Source organism: Apium graveolens, chromosome 9 (assembly GCF_009905375.1).
Source record: "Apium graveolens cultivar Ventura chromosome 9, ASM990537v1, whole genome shotgun sequence".
NCBI classification, from domain to species: domain Eukaryota; kingdom Viridiplantae; phylum Streptophyta; class Magnoliopsida; order Apiales; family Apiaceae; genus Apium; species Apium graveolens.
In genome coordinates this window covers 187,490,270-187,508,495 of record NC_133655.1, presented here as the reverse complement: position 1 = coordinate 187,508,495, position 18,226 = coordinate 187,490,270, and the positions used below count along the sequence as shown (strand labels likewise).

General features: G+C 33.8%; 1 protein-coding gene, 1 long non-coding RNA gene and 1 other non-coding gene across 3 annotated transcripts; all 3 read left to right on the top strand.

The window, feature by feature from the left end:
• Nucleotides 1-1,992: 1,992 nt before the first annotated feature.
• On the top strand, nt 1,993-2,099 carry LOC141687656 (small nucleolar RNA R71). Its single transcript, XR_012561145.1, has one exon. It is a non-coding gene; the product is annotated as a small nucleolar RNA R71 (small nucleolar RNA).
• A 4,079-nt stretch (nt 2,100-6,178) lies between these two features.
• LOC141684078 (ubiquitin carboxyl-terminal hydrolase 24-like) lies at nt 6,179-17,549 on the top strand. Its single transcript, XM_074488914.1, has 7 exons — nt 6,179-6,314; nt 6,475-7,089; nt 8,524-8,711; nt 9,146-9,390; nt 11,882-12,027; nt 14,844-15,020; nt 17,089-17,549. Exons 1-7 carry the CDS (start codon nt 6,303-6,305, stop codon nt 17,275-17,277), a joined length of 1,572 nt encoding a protein of 523 aa, XP_074345015.1. The 5' UTR covers nt 6,179-6,302; the 3' UTR covers nt 17,278-17,549.
• Nucleotides 7,097-8,517, top strand: LOC141684079 (uncharacterized). The gene is made up of 3 exons (XR_012560538.1): nt 7,097-7,972; nt 8,044-8,197; nt 8,273-8,517. It is a non-coding gene; the product is annotated as an uncharacterized LOC141684079 (long non-coding RNA).
• Nucleotides 17,550-18,226: the final 677 nt, after the last annotated feature.

Below are 18,226 nucleotides of genomic sequence, written 5' to 3'. Positions count from 1 at the left end.
CGGTGAATGTCGTGCATGGCCTTCATACGCCTAATTACTCGCCTGTACTGCTCGCCACCAACACCAGTCCTATCAACTACCTGCTGCACATGAGAAGAACCCTCTATAGGCACTAGAGGATCCGTTCGGCTACCCTCTACATCATCAAAGATATATCCCAACCCCTTGTCAGGGGGTGCACCTAAGAATGAATAACTGAAGTGATTTGGTAGTGGGTTGAGCTCAAGTGTAGGAGCATGTTCAATAGATGACTCAAGACGATCCTGAGAAATTTTCAGCTCTGCTAACCCAATAGAATCGAATGGCACATCCAACTTCCTCTTCCACAGAGGTGCATTCAAAACCTGAATTTGCTCTACTTTAAAGCACTCCTCTTTAGATGTGTGTACTTTTATTTCCTTGAACACATTGAAAGTGACCTTCTGATCATGAACCTTCATCGTAAGCTCTCCTTTTTGCACATCGATCATAGTTCGGCCTGTAGCCAAGAATGGTCTTCCCAAGATAATGGGAATCTTCTTATCTTCCTCGAAATCAAGAATTACAAAGTCAGCAGGGAAGAAGAGTTTATCCACCTTGACCAAGACATCCTCCACTATACCTCGTGGATAAGCGATGGAACGGTCAGCTAGTTGCAATGACATGTATGTTGGTTTCGGCTCAGGCAGACCAAGCTTCTTGAAGATAGATAAGGGCATCAGATTGATGCTAGCTCCTAAATCACACAAACACTTGTCGAACGACAAGTTTCCGATGGTGCAAGGAATAGTGAAGCTTCCAGGATCTTTAAGCTTCGGAGGCAACTTCTGTTGCAGCACAGCACTGCATTCCTCCGTTAGAGCAACGGTCTCTAAGTCATCGAGCTTCACTTTCCGAGAGAGAATACCTTTCATAAACCTCGCATAGCTAGGCATCTGTTCAAGAGCTTCAGCGAAAGGTATGTTGATATGAAGTTTCTTGAACACCTCCAGAAACTTCTCAAACTGCTTATCCAGCTTTTTCTTCTGCAGCCTTTTAGGAAAAGGAGGTGGAGGATAGATCTGCTTATCCCCTGTATTACCCTCAGGAGGAGTGTGTTCCACAGTAGTCTTCATTGGTTCCACCTCTACTCCCTTCTGCACATCTTCTTCAGCCACAACTGCATTTTCTGAATCTTGAGATTTTTCAGGCTCTTCGTCTTGCTGAATTTGGGGGCTTGCGACCTTTCCAGACCTTAAGGTGATGGCGTTCACATGTTCTTCAACTTCCCTCTTTCCTGGATTGGCTTCTGTATCACTAGGAAGCGTTCCTGGTGGTCGATTCAATAAGGCATTAGCAATTTGCCCTATTTGGTTCTCCAGATTCTGGATAGAAACAGCCTGGCTTTGGCATATAAGAGCCTGGTTTTTGCACATAAGCCTCAACTCCTCCAATTCAGATTTTTCATTCGAAGATAGACCTGCATCATTAGTTTGTTGTTGAAGTTGGAGTTGTTACTGAAAACCAAGAGAGTTGAACAGCTTATTTCCAAACGGCTGGAATGGTTGTTGCATCACATTCTGATTGTTGCTCCTGCTGAAGTTAGGATGATTCCAGTTGTCAGGATGATAAGTGTCTGGAACTGGTTGTTGCGATCTCTGAAAGTTGCTCACAAACTGAGCTGAGTCGCTAGATATAGCGCATTGTTCTGTCGCATGCGGACCTGCACACAGCTCACAAACACTAATTATCTGCTTAACACCATAGTTAGCCAGAGAATCGATCTTCATAGACAACGCCTTTAGTTGAGCAGTGATAGCCGTAGCTGTACCCACTTCAAGAAATCCTGCTACCTTGCCCTGTGGATATCTCTGGGTTGGATACTGGTATTCATTAGCAGCCATCAGTTCAATTAGATCATAAGCTTCCTTATAGCTCTTTGCCCATAATGCTCCGCCTGATGCTGCATCGAGCATGGGTCTGGACTGTGCTCCCAACCCATTGTAAAAACAAGTGATGATCATCCAATCAGGAATTCCATGATGAGGACACTTCCTAAGCATCTCCTTGTAGCGCTCCCAAGCTTCACTTAGCGATTCTCCCGTTTGCTGCGCAAATTGAGTAATAGCATTCCTGAGTGCAGCTGTCTTCGCCATAGGGAAGAATTTAGTAAGGAATTTCTGAGCAAGATCCTCCCAAGTAGTAATCGAACCAGCTGGTAGAGAGTGTAACCAGCTCTTAGCCTTGTCCCTCAGAGAGAATGGGAACAGTCTCAGCTTCACAGCATCTTCAGAAACACCGTTGAACTTGAAGGTGTCGCATATTTCAATGAAATCCCTAATGTGTGTATTGGGATCTTCCGTTGGAGAACCCCCAAACTGGACTGAAGTCTGTACCCATTGAATTATGCCGGGCTTGATCTCAAAGGTATTAGATGTGATAGCTGGCCGGACAATACTAGATTGAATGTCATTGATCTTGGGTTGAGAAAAATCCATCAAGGCTTTCGTTCGTGCTGCTGGATCTCCCATTGTAATGAGTACCTGAAACACAAACAAATAAACCGTGAAAGTAAAAGAATCCGAGTCAGTGAACTTTAACGACCACTGATGACAAGCACATAAACTAAAAATTAACACCGAGTCCCCGGCAGCGGCGCCAAAAACTTGTTAGGGCGAAAACACGCGCTAATATTCACGCAAGTATACGCGTTCGCAAGTAGTATAAGATATAAATCAGATTCGTTCCCACAGAGACTGGTTTAGGTTAAGTTTAATTTATGCACCTATGCAACAATGTATGGTTATCGCTCAATGCTAAGACAAATAACAAATTGGGTTTTTATTAAACTAAGAGATTATATTAAATAACATTAACTAAGAGAATTGAGGTTAAATTAATATATATGATAAACATGGGATCCTAACTTCATTAAATACTTCATTCAATAGCCTTATTGTTTTTAACCTTAGCATGTGATGGTGATGACACTAATCAGATAACACGAAACTGATAAACGCCAACTTTCGTTGCACGAATACCATTCTACCAGACATCCACAAAAGAGATAGAAGCTGAATAGGCACCAATTATATTGAGACCCTATATGTCTATAGAATTTGACAACATAACGGTTTAAGAACAAGTTATCTATCTTGATTACATAGGGCAAGTAAAACGGTTAGAGTTACCTACGAATCATGCCTACACGTACATGAACCTATGCTAGCATGGCAAGTTCTAAACCTCTATATTCATTGTCGCTTCAATAGAGATTAACACGCTATCTTATATGTTAGCTACGCACATAAGACGAATAAGCACAACCATACTAAGATATCATACAATCACCACACACCAAGATATCGAAACAATTAATTATTGAAATCCATAAGTAAATCCACTAGAATCCCATGACAACGATTAGCCCATAATCGAACTCATCGTCACCATGGGTTCCAATGAAAGTATGGTATAAACAAGGTCTTAATAAACTAAATAATAATCAAAGTACGAATAAACGAGATCTAGGTTCAACAAGAACGAAAACGAGCATCCAAAGTTATAACTAATTCAAAGAATCACAAGTTGAAAACAAGATCTTCTTTTTTCGGAGTTGTTCTGTGCTTCTAGGTCTTCTCCTTGGTATCCCCTTCGCTTCTTGCGTAAAACACAATCTTCTTCTTCTTAATATCCCCTCCTGTGAAAACGTCTCAAATCTACTTATATAATAGTCCCATAAAACTCAGATTACATAGAAGTTGGAAGCCAAACAGAAGTAGAAGTCTAAAATAATTCAGCAAAATTCCCGACCCTGCGCGGCCGCTCAGCATAGCTGCGCGGGCGCGCAGGCCTCCACTGGAAAAAAAATCCAAGTTTGCTCCGTTTCTTCGCCGTAATCTGCCCGTTCCTTTCCTCTCGCAATGGTGAACACATGCCAAGGCTTATTCTTGATGATTCCTTCCCCGAAATGCAACTAATACCCTGAAATGCATGAACACTAGAAAAACGCATCAAATACACAAAATATTTGATTTCAAGACACCAATTTAAGCCATTTTAAGACGTTCTAAGTGGTATAAAATGCCACTTATCACTAACTTAAAGTAGGGTTTAGTACATGCTATTGCATGTTGTGTAAAACCTGTATTTACTGTTCTATAAATTAACATTGGATGCTTTGTTTTTGTTGGTAACAAATAGATATAAAATTCTTGTAACTCTCTCAAGAAAGAATCTGAGTTCTTTATCAAAAAGGAACCCAGAAATTTGTAGCAAGACATACTTGATTTTAATATAAAATTAAGTGAGTTTGAAGATAGTGTGTTTATGTGCATGTTTTATCATTTCTGTTAAAACACTTCATCTCTACAAATTAGATTGATTTGTTCACCATATTCATAACAGTTCAAAAGGCTTAAAATAATCCAAAACACATTCACCCCCCTCTGTGTTGTATTCATTACCTAACAATTTATAAAAATCGCAGAATCGTAACCACAAAAGTAAATAAAGACTTGAATTACTGAGACTTCACACACAAGTTTAAGTCCTTGGTAAGTTCTATTTTTCAATGTTACTAAATACTTCATTTGATTCATATTCTTATATTTATTTTTAAAATAAGTTAGCTTAAAATATCTAACCAAATTCAAAACTCATGAAATGCATGCAATATTATTGGACATTCTTTTTCTCTGAATATATTGAACTAAACTAAGCAAACAAAGATTTTCTACTTTATTCGGTTTGATTTGGATTTCATAATATAATAATCTACTAAAAACCATTGAATATTATGTTTATGTTTGGTTTCAAGATTTTAATTAATTTTTATAGCATTTGGTTTTGATTTGGATCGATTTTTATAGCATTAATTTTGGGTTTTTGTTTAAAAAAATTTAAAAACCATACTCGATCCTAGCCAGTTTTCATGTTATATATTTTGTTTTTTAATTTAATTTTATAATGAGTAACTCGCACTTTGTGACCCATTTCTTTGGGCGTTTTTCCGATTCGGGTCTAAATTTTGTTTTATTACTAGTTGCACCTTAAACTTTGAATATCGCTTTGTTTTGCACCTTTGGACCGTTTTTAACTTTTATATTAGGGGTAAAATCAGAAATTTTCGGTCTCCAATAACAAATCACTGAATCCTTCGATTTCCTACACCAAACCTACAAATAAATACATGAATCGATTGCAAATAACAACCAAAAGCAATCTGTAATATCAAATTTCATGAAACATGCCCGGAAATCAAACCCCCAATTCGAAGTAAGAACCCTAGAATCGAGTTTAATTTTTAATTTGTTTACCTCTTTTAGTGATTTTGAGGCTAGAATATGTTAGGGATTGATTGGAGTTTCGATTTGGTTATTAGAACTTGCGATTTTAGCTCAATAACATCTTCAAAATCGGTTTTTGATCTTTGAAATTTGAAATTATGAGGTGTATTTAAACTTGAATAATTTTTTTTCGATTTTACCCCTCATGAAACTAACAATTTCAACAGAATTTTGTTCCAGGGGTACAAAATGAAGCGAAATTCAAAGTTAAAGGATAACTTGCAAGAAAACATAATATAGATCTGAATTAAAAAACGCCCAAAAAAATGAGTTACAAAGTGCCAATTACTCTTTTATAATCTATATTTTTATGGATTTTAAAAATTATGAAAATTTAAAATAAAGTATAAACAATAAAACTTTTGGGTGCATGCCGTCAAAATATTAAAATTATGGGGTGCATATCGTTATTATATAATATTTAAAAAAAATTCTGAATTTACCCCTGACGATAACAGTTATTTTGGACGGAAATTATTAAAAAGGTGCAATATGAAATGAAACTTAAAGGTAAGGGATGCATTCTGCCAAAATTAATAGTTTAAGAATATTTATAAGGGGTGTAAAGTGCAATAATTTTTTATTCTCATTTTTTTTTAATTTTGACTAATTTTGATTATTTATTAAAGGTAACTTATTAAAAGAACATTTTTGTTAGGGTTAGATCATTTTACATTCGACTACTTTTTAAAATTTAATAAAATATGTATACACAAAAATAATCGAAACATCTTATATATTTAAATAAATAAAAATATTATTCTTGAAATTTATTATAATATTATACTACATGAGAGAAAATTATATTAAATCATATTGTAAAACGGGTCTGGAGTCGGGTCATTGGGTTTTATTTTGTCCATTTCTATATCTATATATCTATCTACTCTTTTTATTTTATACAACTGTAAAAGACCCCCGTTTTAGGGTTTGAAAACAGAGCTCAATTACAAACTGCTCAACACCAATACTGATGTCTACTTCCAATCATTCTTGATGGCTGACCAGGTTTTTCTATCTTCTCCTTTTCTTCTATCCTATATATCATATATTTTCCCAAATTAATAATCATATTTTATGTTCTGTGGTTTTTGTATAATTGAAGTTATTTTTTGTAAGTTGTAGTGTAAATTTTGTTAATTGTTGTTTTGATGAATCTTGGGTTTAGGTATTTATATTTGGAACTTTTTCCGAGGATGAAGCTAGAAATTTGCTTAAGCAGTCGGTTAAAAAGCCCGAAGCAACAAAAGAGTTGCCAGTTAATTCTTCGAGTAAAGTAAGTGGACTATCTTTTGGTAGTTTTGATGCTGAAGTTAGCTTCAAGCTTCCAGTTTCGAATGGTTTAGATAGTTCTAGGCCCTCGGAAATATGCAAGAATGTTGAAAGTAAAATTGTGAAGAAAGTAGACGGTGCATCAGGTGGGAAGTTGAAGGAGAATGGACATGTTAACAATTCACCTGTTAGTAATGGTAGTGTGGAACCTAAGAGTGTATCCGAAAAAACAGTAAGCAAAGTTGGTGCTCTGGAGAAGTTCCATACTTTGACGCTGCAAGATGATGGCGAAGTAAGCTTGAAGCATGAATCTGTTAATGGGATATCTGGTGAAGTTTTGCAGAAGCATTGTGCTATTGATGGTCCTACTCAAAAAGTTGAAGACTTGCGACCTCGAGGGTTGATTAACTCGGGAAATTTGTGCTTTCTTAATGCGACGCTGCAGGCTCTTCTATCCTGTTCGCAGTTAGTTAAGCTTTTATTGGAGTTAAGAAATCGCAGTATTTCCAAGGTTTGCATCTTTGTTGTGTTAATATTACTACACGATGTACAAACAAAATTTTGAAAATTGCCTCACATATTTCTTGAAAAATGATCTAATTGTTTTTTTAAACTTTTTTGGGATATTAAGGTGGTGGACAATATTGATTTTTAAAAGTTATTAGGTCATATCGTATTTCACATTTATGATATTCCGAATGTATATAGTTGCAGATTTAAGAATGAGAAAATAGAATAGAAACTAAAGTAAAGATAAACATTGTTGGATTAATTACAAAAATATCAAAAAGGCTTAAATTAATTGTGCTCAATCTGATAGAGCTTGGTCTGTGGGTCTAAAGAGGCCCAACATGTTTGAAAAAGACCTGGCTTGGTGCTCAATCTTAATGTGTGTGTCATGTTCTCGAGATAACTTCACAACAAGATGATAACCAAGTGGATGCAACCTTGAACTCTCCTGGTTTATCTGTCGTGCTGCTTCAAGTCATTAGTTTCTATACATGAATTTGGAGAGGTCAAGAGGTCTTAATAGAACTTAGTTGTGTTTAAGGTGATACTTCCTCCCGCAGCAGTTACATGACTTCATCTGTTTCCCACTCATCATCGAAAAACCACACCGAGCTTTGCAGTCACCTCCACCCTGTTCTTTTTAAACTTCCCTGACAATGTGCTCTAAGATTTGATGGTCTGACTAACTTCGTGAATATATGCAACCAAATTTAAATTTCTTTCTAGTGGCATCTTGTGGTTTCCCAGGTATGGAAAACACTTCAATTATTTTACTTCTTTGCGAAGCCTTAGGATTACCAACATTTAAGATCCATAATCCTTTTGGGAAAAGCGGAATTGAAGGGGTCTTCCGTAAGTGATGAGAAGCAAAAAGGTGAAAAGTGGTAGGTATATCAATATGGTTGTAACCATTCAGAAAGTTAGTCGGAACATAAAGTTTTACAGCCTTTTGTAGTTTTGTTAGGGAAGTCCTTGGGGAAGGAGGTGACTTGTGCAAGTATCAGCAGAATTTGTCTCATAAATGAGTGGGAGCTGGAGTGTTGTGCAAATTTGCTGGATGAGGGAGAAGAAGGTGACTGTTGTGCAAACTTCTCGCTGTAAACAACCCGGTTAGAGGAAGACAGACCTATCTCTTCAAAGTTGTGTAGTAATATAATATCTAATGTTGTCAAGACACCATGCAGGTAAACCAATATAACTCAAATCTGCATCCATTTGGTTGTAGATTCGTTCCGGAGTTATTAGAGAATGTGATGCATGCCATCGGAGACCTGTTTGTCAACTTTATAAATATTTGTGGGATGAGAAAAATTTAGATTTTTTTAGTCACCAAAAACTATCGTAAGAACAATGTTTCATAATATATGCGCATACTATTCTGTTAATGATCCAAGATCAATATTATGATGGATGTTCTATCTTTGCCTGTACTTAGGTTGGTTATCCGACATTAGCTGCATTTCTGGATTTTGTGTCTGCCCTTGACATGCCCAATAGCATATCCTTCAAGAGGAGAGACATACCTGTTCTTGAAACTGGAAGGCCTTTCAGCCCTACAATGTTTGAAGGTGTTCTGAAAAAGTTTACTCCAGATGTGTCTAATAGTATCTCTGGCAGACCAAGGTTCGCGCTCCGTGATCTCATCATATTTATCTCCCTTTTGAGGAAGAAAAAACCTACATTTGTTATTTAAATTATTCACAACTTCTTGATTATGTATTGTACATGCATTGATGAGAACTGAAATAACAATTTAATATGCTTTGTTTTATATGTACATTTTTGTGATATCCCCAATAGTGGTATCCTGTGATTGACATTTTAGGATGGTCGGACAAAAAAATATATGATGCTTCTATGATTATCAAGAACTGCTAGTTGAAAAGTGTATATAAGAATGCAATATTGCTGTTTATACTTGTGTCATCACTAAAACTTGTTGAACTTGTACACAAGTATGTAATATTACTTTTTCCGTACTGATATTCATCTGTATCGATGCATGCAAACTTGTAAGTGTTTTGATTTATTGAATGTATATCAACCAATTTTTTTAGGCAAGAAGATGCCCAAGAGTTCTTAAGTTTCGTTATGGACCAAATGCATGATGAATTATTAAAGCTCGAAGGCCAATCTAGTGGAAATGTGGGAAAATCATCACTGGTTTCTTCTGCAGATGATGATGAGTGGGAGACAGTGGGCCCCAAGAACAAGTCTGCAGTTACTAGAACCCAAAACTTTGTTCCTTCATATCTAAGTGAAATTTTTGGTGGACAGTTAAGAAGTGAGGTGAAAGCAAGAGGTAATCATATTTGACAACTGAAAGCTGCATACTCACACTCATGATCACACTCACAGTAAGAAACACAATCTCACAATCATATTCAGTAATAATTATTAAAATTAAACTTAATTCTTATATGATAGCTACTTGTTGCTAATTATGAAACACATCTCAAATAATATATATATAGATATATTTAAATCATTCCCACCACTCACCCGCTTGATGTGTTCTGTTTGAGATTAGTAAAGAGTAAATTATGCAATTCGGTAGTATTTACACGTGTTACAATATATACAGCTGTGTTAAATAAGATAAATTATACTTTCTACTTATGAAATTGCAAATGATTAGTATTGATATTGTTTAGTCGAAGTGATTCAGTCATGCGGAAGTGAAACTTATTTTTCTTGGGCTTGATTCAAGTTCTTTTTTTGTTTTATTTCATCCGAACCTATTATCCTATAGAAATTAGCAACTTGAGTAGGGAAAATATAGCATACTGTTATTGTGGCTACAGTAAAATTTGCATTCCATACCATATTCTTTTGTTTGGATATGTTGGTAGATTTATACAAATTTGAATCTGTTGTATTTGAATGAAATTTTGAAATCTATACTAAACTATAATAACCGAACAGGGGTATAATTTGTAGTTTGGTTAACCCTGTTTTTGGTTATCCTTTTCGATCACGACCGTCAGATCCTTAACCAAATGATCATAACTGTTAGATCCGAATACTAAAAAAAATACACCAGGCAAGCTTACAGGTTCGAATCCCACTAACAACAAACATTTTTATTATTATTTATAAAATTACAAGTAAATTTCTAGGTTCGAATCCTGCCAACAACAAACATTTATATTAATATTTATAAATAAATACACTAACCAAGTTCACATATTCGAACCCCGCCAACATCAAACATTTAATTATTATTTATAAATAAGGTTAATGGTTTAAATCTCATCAATCATATACTATTTTATACTATATTATTTGATTTAACTTAAAGTTATACACAATCAAATTATAATTATATTGTTATTAATTAACGTATTTATTTATTTATATTAAAATTTAAATAAAATCATATAAAATATAAATATTAACGGAACCCGTGCATGGCACGGGTTTTAAGCTAGTATAGATAATTTGTGGATGTCTTGTCCATTGCTTTGCGGAACCAGTAATTCCCCTGGGATAGTTGAGTAAGGAATTTAGCAAGTAAAGTAATAATATTGTAGAACTATATGAGAACATAGCACTCTTACTTTCCAGGACTCTGTGATGAAGTCCATCTAATAGTGTGATCTTCTCCTTTTTTATAAACATAGTGGTTATTCCCATGTCTCTCGTGCTCCTTGTGTTTCTAACCGAACTTGGTCCGAAGAGTCTACTGATGCTTCTTCGGCTCTAGTTGAGTTCCTTAAACATGGGTTTATATCTATTGCCTGTTTTTTTACAGGACTTGCATTTTCGTAAATAATGCAAATCCAGAGAATGGATTTCCTTTATTCAAAAAAGATTATCAACTAACCAAAAGGCAAGCAATTTGATCCCAGAAATTTAGACAACAAAAATTTGATTTCTGAAAATATAACATATGCACCTGAAAACAAAACCAAAAAGACATTAAAATTTGAAACTTAGAAATATTAGATAGATTATTTTTTTTAAAAAAAATATTATAAAATATATAAAATATGAATCATATGAAAGGGGATACCTTTGGTTAGAACTTGAACACCTGTTTAATTAACACATAATTATGGAGACAAGATTTATGAAATAATATATAGTGTTATGTACATTTACATGTTAAAAAATTAAATCTCAATCTGAGCATGCCAAGCATCCTTGACAGATAATATAAAACATTAATTGCATGGAGGAAGAAGACAGTATTCTTGCTCTTTGTAGCATTATCCAAATCTTTATAATCGCCAACATTTGATTGATTTTGAATTGAGATTGATTATCCAAATCAATCTTTTGAATTGGTTTTGAATTAGAGGAGATGTAATCAATTACTAATTTAGAGACTTTGATTGATTTTGAATTGAGATTGTTCTCTCTCTTTGAATCAAAGTCTCTAATCTTTAAGTCTTGTCCATCATCAGCTTTGGGTTTATGTTAGGCATACATAAATAGAAATTTAAACTACAGGTCAACTAATCTTCACAAGTTAACTTTCTTGTGTTGCTTCCACAATGTCAGACGTTTGACCTTGGAAAAAGCTAATAAGTGTGAATGAATTGATAAATTGAGGGAGTAACCAATTATTGTTCTTCGAAGGTCTCTTTTGCCGAGCATATTTTCTGAGCGCATCTTACTTGAGGTCATGTCGGGCATACATAAAATGGAAATAGCACCTCTGCCACCTTTATACTGTCTATTTTTTTTTAATTGGTTATCATAATAATATTTGTGGTGACTTAGTTTGCTTCTTTGCGGTAGTTTGCTTGTTTATCACTTAGTTATCGTTATTTTTGCTTCTATAATAGGTATTAAAACCTCCGCCACTGTTCAACCATTTCTATTGCTTCATCTCGATATTTCCCATGATGTTATTCGCACTATCGAGGATGCTCTCCATTTATTTTCAGCTGCTGAAACCATAGATGAGTATCGTACATCAACAACAAAAAAGGTAACTCTTTTCTGACTGCAGCACTTTGGCTTTGTTCCTTTTAAAGTGCTTACTAAGTTATATATTGTGGTGGGGTAGGAAGTTACAATATTTATTGTATAAGGTTTATGCCCAGGCAATAGTTTTTGCAAAGTATTTCTGTGTTTAATGTGATTCTACCTGGTTCATGATCAGTCTCGTATTCGGTAATCTAGGCTAAAGGATTGTAGTGAACACTGATTCACATAGTTGCAACTGGTTTATTCATGGTTAGTCTGCATTTTCTATGTTTGGTGTGACATCGTCTTATTTATTTTTAGTCTGCATATTCTGGCCGTCTCTTAAGCTTGGAAGCTCCTTATGCCTTGAGTCCATTTGTTTACGAGTGATTGAATTAGATGAGCTCTTGCCGAATTGCTTCTTTATTGAGGAGTCATTGTTTACACCTGAATTTGGCTGAATGAGCAAACTCATCTATTGAATATATTTTTTTAGATATGGGTTTGGTCCAAATAAATCTTATTTATGTGAATAATATATGCCAAAACTTTAAAGAGAATCACTCAGATGAAAATATCTTAACTAAAACCCTTCGTATGTGTATTGTAATCTCTCGAGTCGAGATCATATATATATATATATATTACATCTTCAATTTTCTTCATATAATGTCTCTTATTCATAATCATAATGGTTACTTATAATCATCTTTAAATTCACAAAATTAGTAATATAGTACATCTATAGAGAAATATGGCACAATACAAGTGTTTTAAAATTTGAAAGGAATATCATGCACTGCATGTATATGTATTCTTAAATATTATGCACTACAGTTTGATTGCATATTATTTATCTTTATAGTTTTGAGTTAATAATGAATATCTATAGAAGGATATATATGGTTATATTACCTATAATTTTTTGCCCTTACGTTATACCAAACAAAATGTGAATATATATGGTTAAGAAATATGCGTATAGTCGGTCAACTATAGTGATTAATAATAACTAATTATACATGTTAACAAGTAGCTAAGGTTGTATTGGTAAATAATTTCTTTTGATTGTATAGTTCACACCAATCTATATCGAAAGATCTTCTTACAATGATAAAATGATTATATTCCATTCTAATAATCTTAAAATTAGCTACCAAATTATTAATTATATATTATTAGATTAACAATTTAATTAGTTCGATCAAAAGTTTTAATCATCAATCACAAAAGTACCTAAATTCAGCAAATAATTCTTATGAGTGTTTGGTTTCTATCTATCTAAATGTGAGTGAAACAGCTTATAACCTATATTTAGTGGAAAATTACCTGAATGGTGCACTCCAGTATTTTCAGCTGATGAATTCTACTATTCTGACCATTTAACATGCGTGTATTAACAAATGAGCCTTTAGCTCAACAATATAATCCTTCCAATGCAAGGTAGAATGATCAGATGACTCGACATTTTTATTAAACGAAGAGAAATTGGCTCCTGCTTGCAATGGAGACTATATTTTGCAAGATCTCTTATTCTATGAATTTTTCCTTGGTTGTAATAAAATTTATATAGTTTTAGATACACACCTGTCCTATATTTTTGTTATGTCTAAGATTCATTGTTATCACGAAGACGACTAGTCAGAGACTAGTCGAAGCAAAGGTACTTGGGCGCCAAAAGTCTCGAAACCCGACTTGTCGTCGACTAGTTAACGTGAAGGTCACCAAAGAGTCTCGTAGCCCGACTTGGGGCCTTCATAACCATAATTATGGTGTACCATGTTTATTTTGAACTTATTATTCTATTTTTTTATTTAAATTATAAAACTAACGTGTTCAGTAATATTATATATTAAATATTAAATCTAGTAAATATATGTATAATGAACACTTTCGACTAGTATTCACGAAGGTACTCGGGCGTCGAGGCTCGACTTGGCGCCGTTATAACCTTGCTAAGATTACAATCTTAGCTTTTTTGTGTTTTAATTTATACAAGCATTGCGAAGGCCAATGCCATGCACGAACTATTGTAAATTTTGTGAAATCTAATGATTGATACATAAATTGTTAAATATAAATTTCTATTATGTTAAAATTTTGGATTATACATTAATTTCCTAAATTTTTTAAATAATTGACCAAAATCTTTTGAAAGCTATATATTTCTTTAATTACATTTTTTTACATAATAATATTTTCTAGGATCTAATATTTCATCTTCTTTTAAACTTAATATTATATATGCAATTTTAAAAGTTTATATATTGTTATTATTTTAGACCTGTTAGCAGTTCAACCACGAAAGATCTCCGGTTCTTATTATTTATTCATGTAAAGATATGCAGGAAATGAACTTGTAATTAAATAAATATGAAATTGTTTTGTCTCAAAAATTGAACATCTTAATGAGAAGACATATATTGTACAAACCGAATGTAGTCTATTTTCTAATTATTTTAAGTCTCATAGCTGAATAATCGACGAGTTATAAAATACCTTTAATATGGCTTCAGTGTCATAATTTAATATTGTAACAAAAGAGCTGAAAATTTGGCCCAACCTAAATTATATTATCTAACCTATGTTTAGTTATAACAGTACAAGTGTAGTAAGATAGATTGTGTTACTTGTGTGCTCTCCGATGTTCAAAGATCATCTTGAGATATTTAAGAAGCTCCGTGCAAAGTTTTGTTGTTAAAGGTCTTCTGCTTGCTTTTCATCTGTCATTTTATGTACACTGTGATGCAATAAACATTTTATTTTGTGTATTCTCCTATAGTAATGTTTGTCTATAGGTTCGTTAGACATGCTAATATGCCTTGGTTTACCTTTCAGGCCGGAGTTGTTAGTGCCAAAAAATCTATAAGCATTCAAAAGCTGCCAAGAATTATGATCCTGCACCTAATGCGCTTTGGCTATGGAAGTCATGGAAGTACTAAATTGCATAAACCTGTCCGGTTTTCTCATGAGCTCATACTCAGTCGTGAGTTGTTGGTGACCTCTGCCGCAGAGGTAATTCATAACAATCATATATATCTACTTTATATTTGTTTGAGCTTCTAAACAATAAATATACTACATTATTGAAATCGAGCTTAGTTTAAGTCAATACTTAAAAAACTTTAATACTTTGTTTATGATATATCTTCTATGAATTTCGTTTTCGAACTGGGAATATGTTAGGAAATACCTGATGCACAACAGTTTGTTAGTATTTAATATTTGTATTTATATTAGCTTGCTAATAGTTTAATGTAATTATTTATCCCTTTACTAGTTTTTTGTAGAAGATTAGTTATCAGAAGTAGACTATTATCACCTTTCTGTTGTCAGTTTGTCTTTAAAGATGTATTGACAAATTTCGTATGTACAGTTAAATTATGTCATGAACATCTTAGAGATGCATTCTTGTATGGTGTATGTATATTGTTCCAAGTCATTAGATTTTATTTCTTTTCAGTTTATTTGGAAATGTCCCTTTATGAAGTTGGTATCAACTGGTAGCTAACACAAGTTCTTGATGTGCGCTAACCTTATGTTAATCCTGATAACACTTGCATGGGACATGGGGTCAAATAACCATCAACAATTATTTACAGATATCAATGGTCTAAATAGTCTCTCTAGCAGTGCTCCTCTTTAAAAAATCTACTTTATGACTTGTAGGCTCTTGATGTTCGTCTAACATAAGTTTCTACTGTAAGAGAAGCGTTTATGTAATGATTTATGAGGACTGGGTTGGATAGAGTTTAATGGTTTTAACACGCTATATCTGCTCTATTTGAAACTGAATAAATTTAGAGCATGTGGATTTCGAAAAGAGATAGTAAAGTCAGGGTGGCAGACCTGAACCCACAGCCTGTGCATTCTCAGGCTTGGTTGCTTCATGCTTTTCATATTTCATATTCTCTCATGACTAACATTGAATATATTTAGATATTAAGTTTGAGGAAAGAAGAATATTAAAAACAACCTTCTGGAAATATCCATAAATTACTAGTTAATGAGTACGCAAATGCACAATATTTGATGTACTTGGTGATAGCGTGCTCCTTTCACACTAGTTTTCTCCAATCATCATAATGCAGCCTCCAAGAAAAGTATGTAATGATTGATCAGATTTTAAACATCAAATCTGTAGAAAACCTTGTAAGGATTAATTAATGATGTCAGGGATTTTAGGCCATGGGTGGAACTAGTGACTTGAGAAAGCAAGCAATCCAAGTCTAGGAAGCTTTCTTTTAGTCAGAACTTGTATGTTATGTCTCCTAGTAAAAGTTTAATGTTGGTATTTGTGGAAGTTAATAATATGTGTTCCACAATTGCAAAAACGTGAAACAAGCAGACGCGAGTAGACATGAAAGTAGTCACCGGAGTTGCTAAATTTGGATAGGTGATTATCCTTGTGAAAACATAATCGGTAGTCGGGGCTTTCGGGCTTTTAGTAGTTAGGTAGTTCTTGTTAGTTTCTTCTGGTGTACCGTCCTTTCTACCTTTTTTCTAGTTATTGTACTTAATTGCAATATTACTATTTACTATCGCTCGCCTTTGATATGTTATTTTTCATGCATTTAAATATATAGTTATTACGCTATCAAAGCTGAATCAGTAAACACTCTCTTAGCTCGCAGGTGTAGAGTTAAGGTACCTATGAAATACACCAGTTATGTGCTTAGTCTGGTGATATGACTGCGAAGTATACCAGAGGTTTTTAGTTTGGTTTGTCAGTTGCAACATTACCATAGCTATAATCTCTCGCCTTTTCTTTCAGCTTGCTAGAAAAGTCAAGTTGATAAGATCACGGATGTTTACTCTCTCCTAGTTCCTTTTAGATTATTTTTTATATATAAAATAAGCAATGGTATTTTTCATATATTAGATTTGCACTGTAAAGAAATTTTTTATTGAAACACGATAACATTGCTTCAAGTTGCTCCTGTATTATGTGATTGTAAATTTGTAATAATGTGAATTATCACTTGTATGCATATGGTAATGTGCTACTCATTGCATTATTCCTGAATTTTATCCTAGTAAGATCATCTAACTACTAGCTTCAATTTTCTCATGGATTATACAGGGACGGAAATATGAACTTGTTTCAACCATAACGCATCATGGAAAAGAAGCCTCGAAGGGGCATTATACCGCTGATGCTCGATATCCTGGCGGGCAATGGTTACGGTTTGACGACGCATCAGTTACTGCCATCGGTTCAAGCAAGGTGTTGCATGACCAGGCCTATGTTCTCTTCTACCAACAATGTTAAAAGGTGTTACCAACAACCTCATTCTTGATTATCTATTAGGTAGGCGGAAGGACAACTATTTCATCATATACAGGAAACTGTATTGGCTTCATCATTCAAATGAGCGGCACTAAAGGAAACAGTAGTTTGTAATATATTTGAAAGAGAAATGTTGATTTTTTTATGAGAAATTTTGGTTATCGTCGGCTATTGTCCACTTAATTAAGCGACTACATATATCGGATACAAGTATGTAAATTATCATTAATTCTCAAAAAATGATTTTTACTTCATTCGATTTTTTTACCGGTATATTAATAGAGTAGTTTCTTTAGGAATTTGAGAAAAAATGTGAATAGTGTTTGCTACAGGTGCTGGGATCTTTAAAAGTTTGAAAAAGATGGAAATTATAAATAATTATTTCCTTTCTTCTCTATCTACATTTTTTTTGAAAAATTGGAGATATCGACAAGTCAATTTCTCATATTGAGATCTGAGAAATATCGATAAGTCAAAATGTGTATATAAAGATCACACAGATATCAAAAAGTCAATTTCATATGTAGAGATCTCCGATAAGTCATTTCACAGATATGGAAACCTTGAAAAGTCAAGTATACATATAGGGAACTCAAAGATCTCGATAAGTTATTATACTTATCGAGATGTCACTTCTCTACAAAACAAACTGAAGATCTCGACATACTTCTCAAATACAGAATGCATGCAGACAAGTTTAAGAATCAAGATTATTAGTCAACAAACGATCTATTCACTAGATTAAAAAGTCTACAAAGTAGATGGAAGAATAAAAGATCAATGACCAAGATTAACTGTACCAAGATTATAGCTATGGAAATAGAAAAAGGTTACTTTAGAAAGTAGTTTAGTATATTTTAGTGCAAGTCTTGTAAACCTATGATGCTAGTCTAAAAAACATGCACAGGTCCTTAGTTCACAATTAACAAAC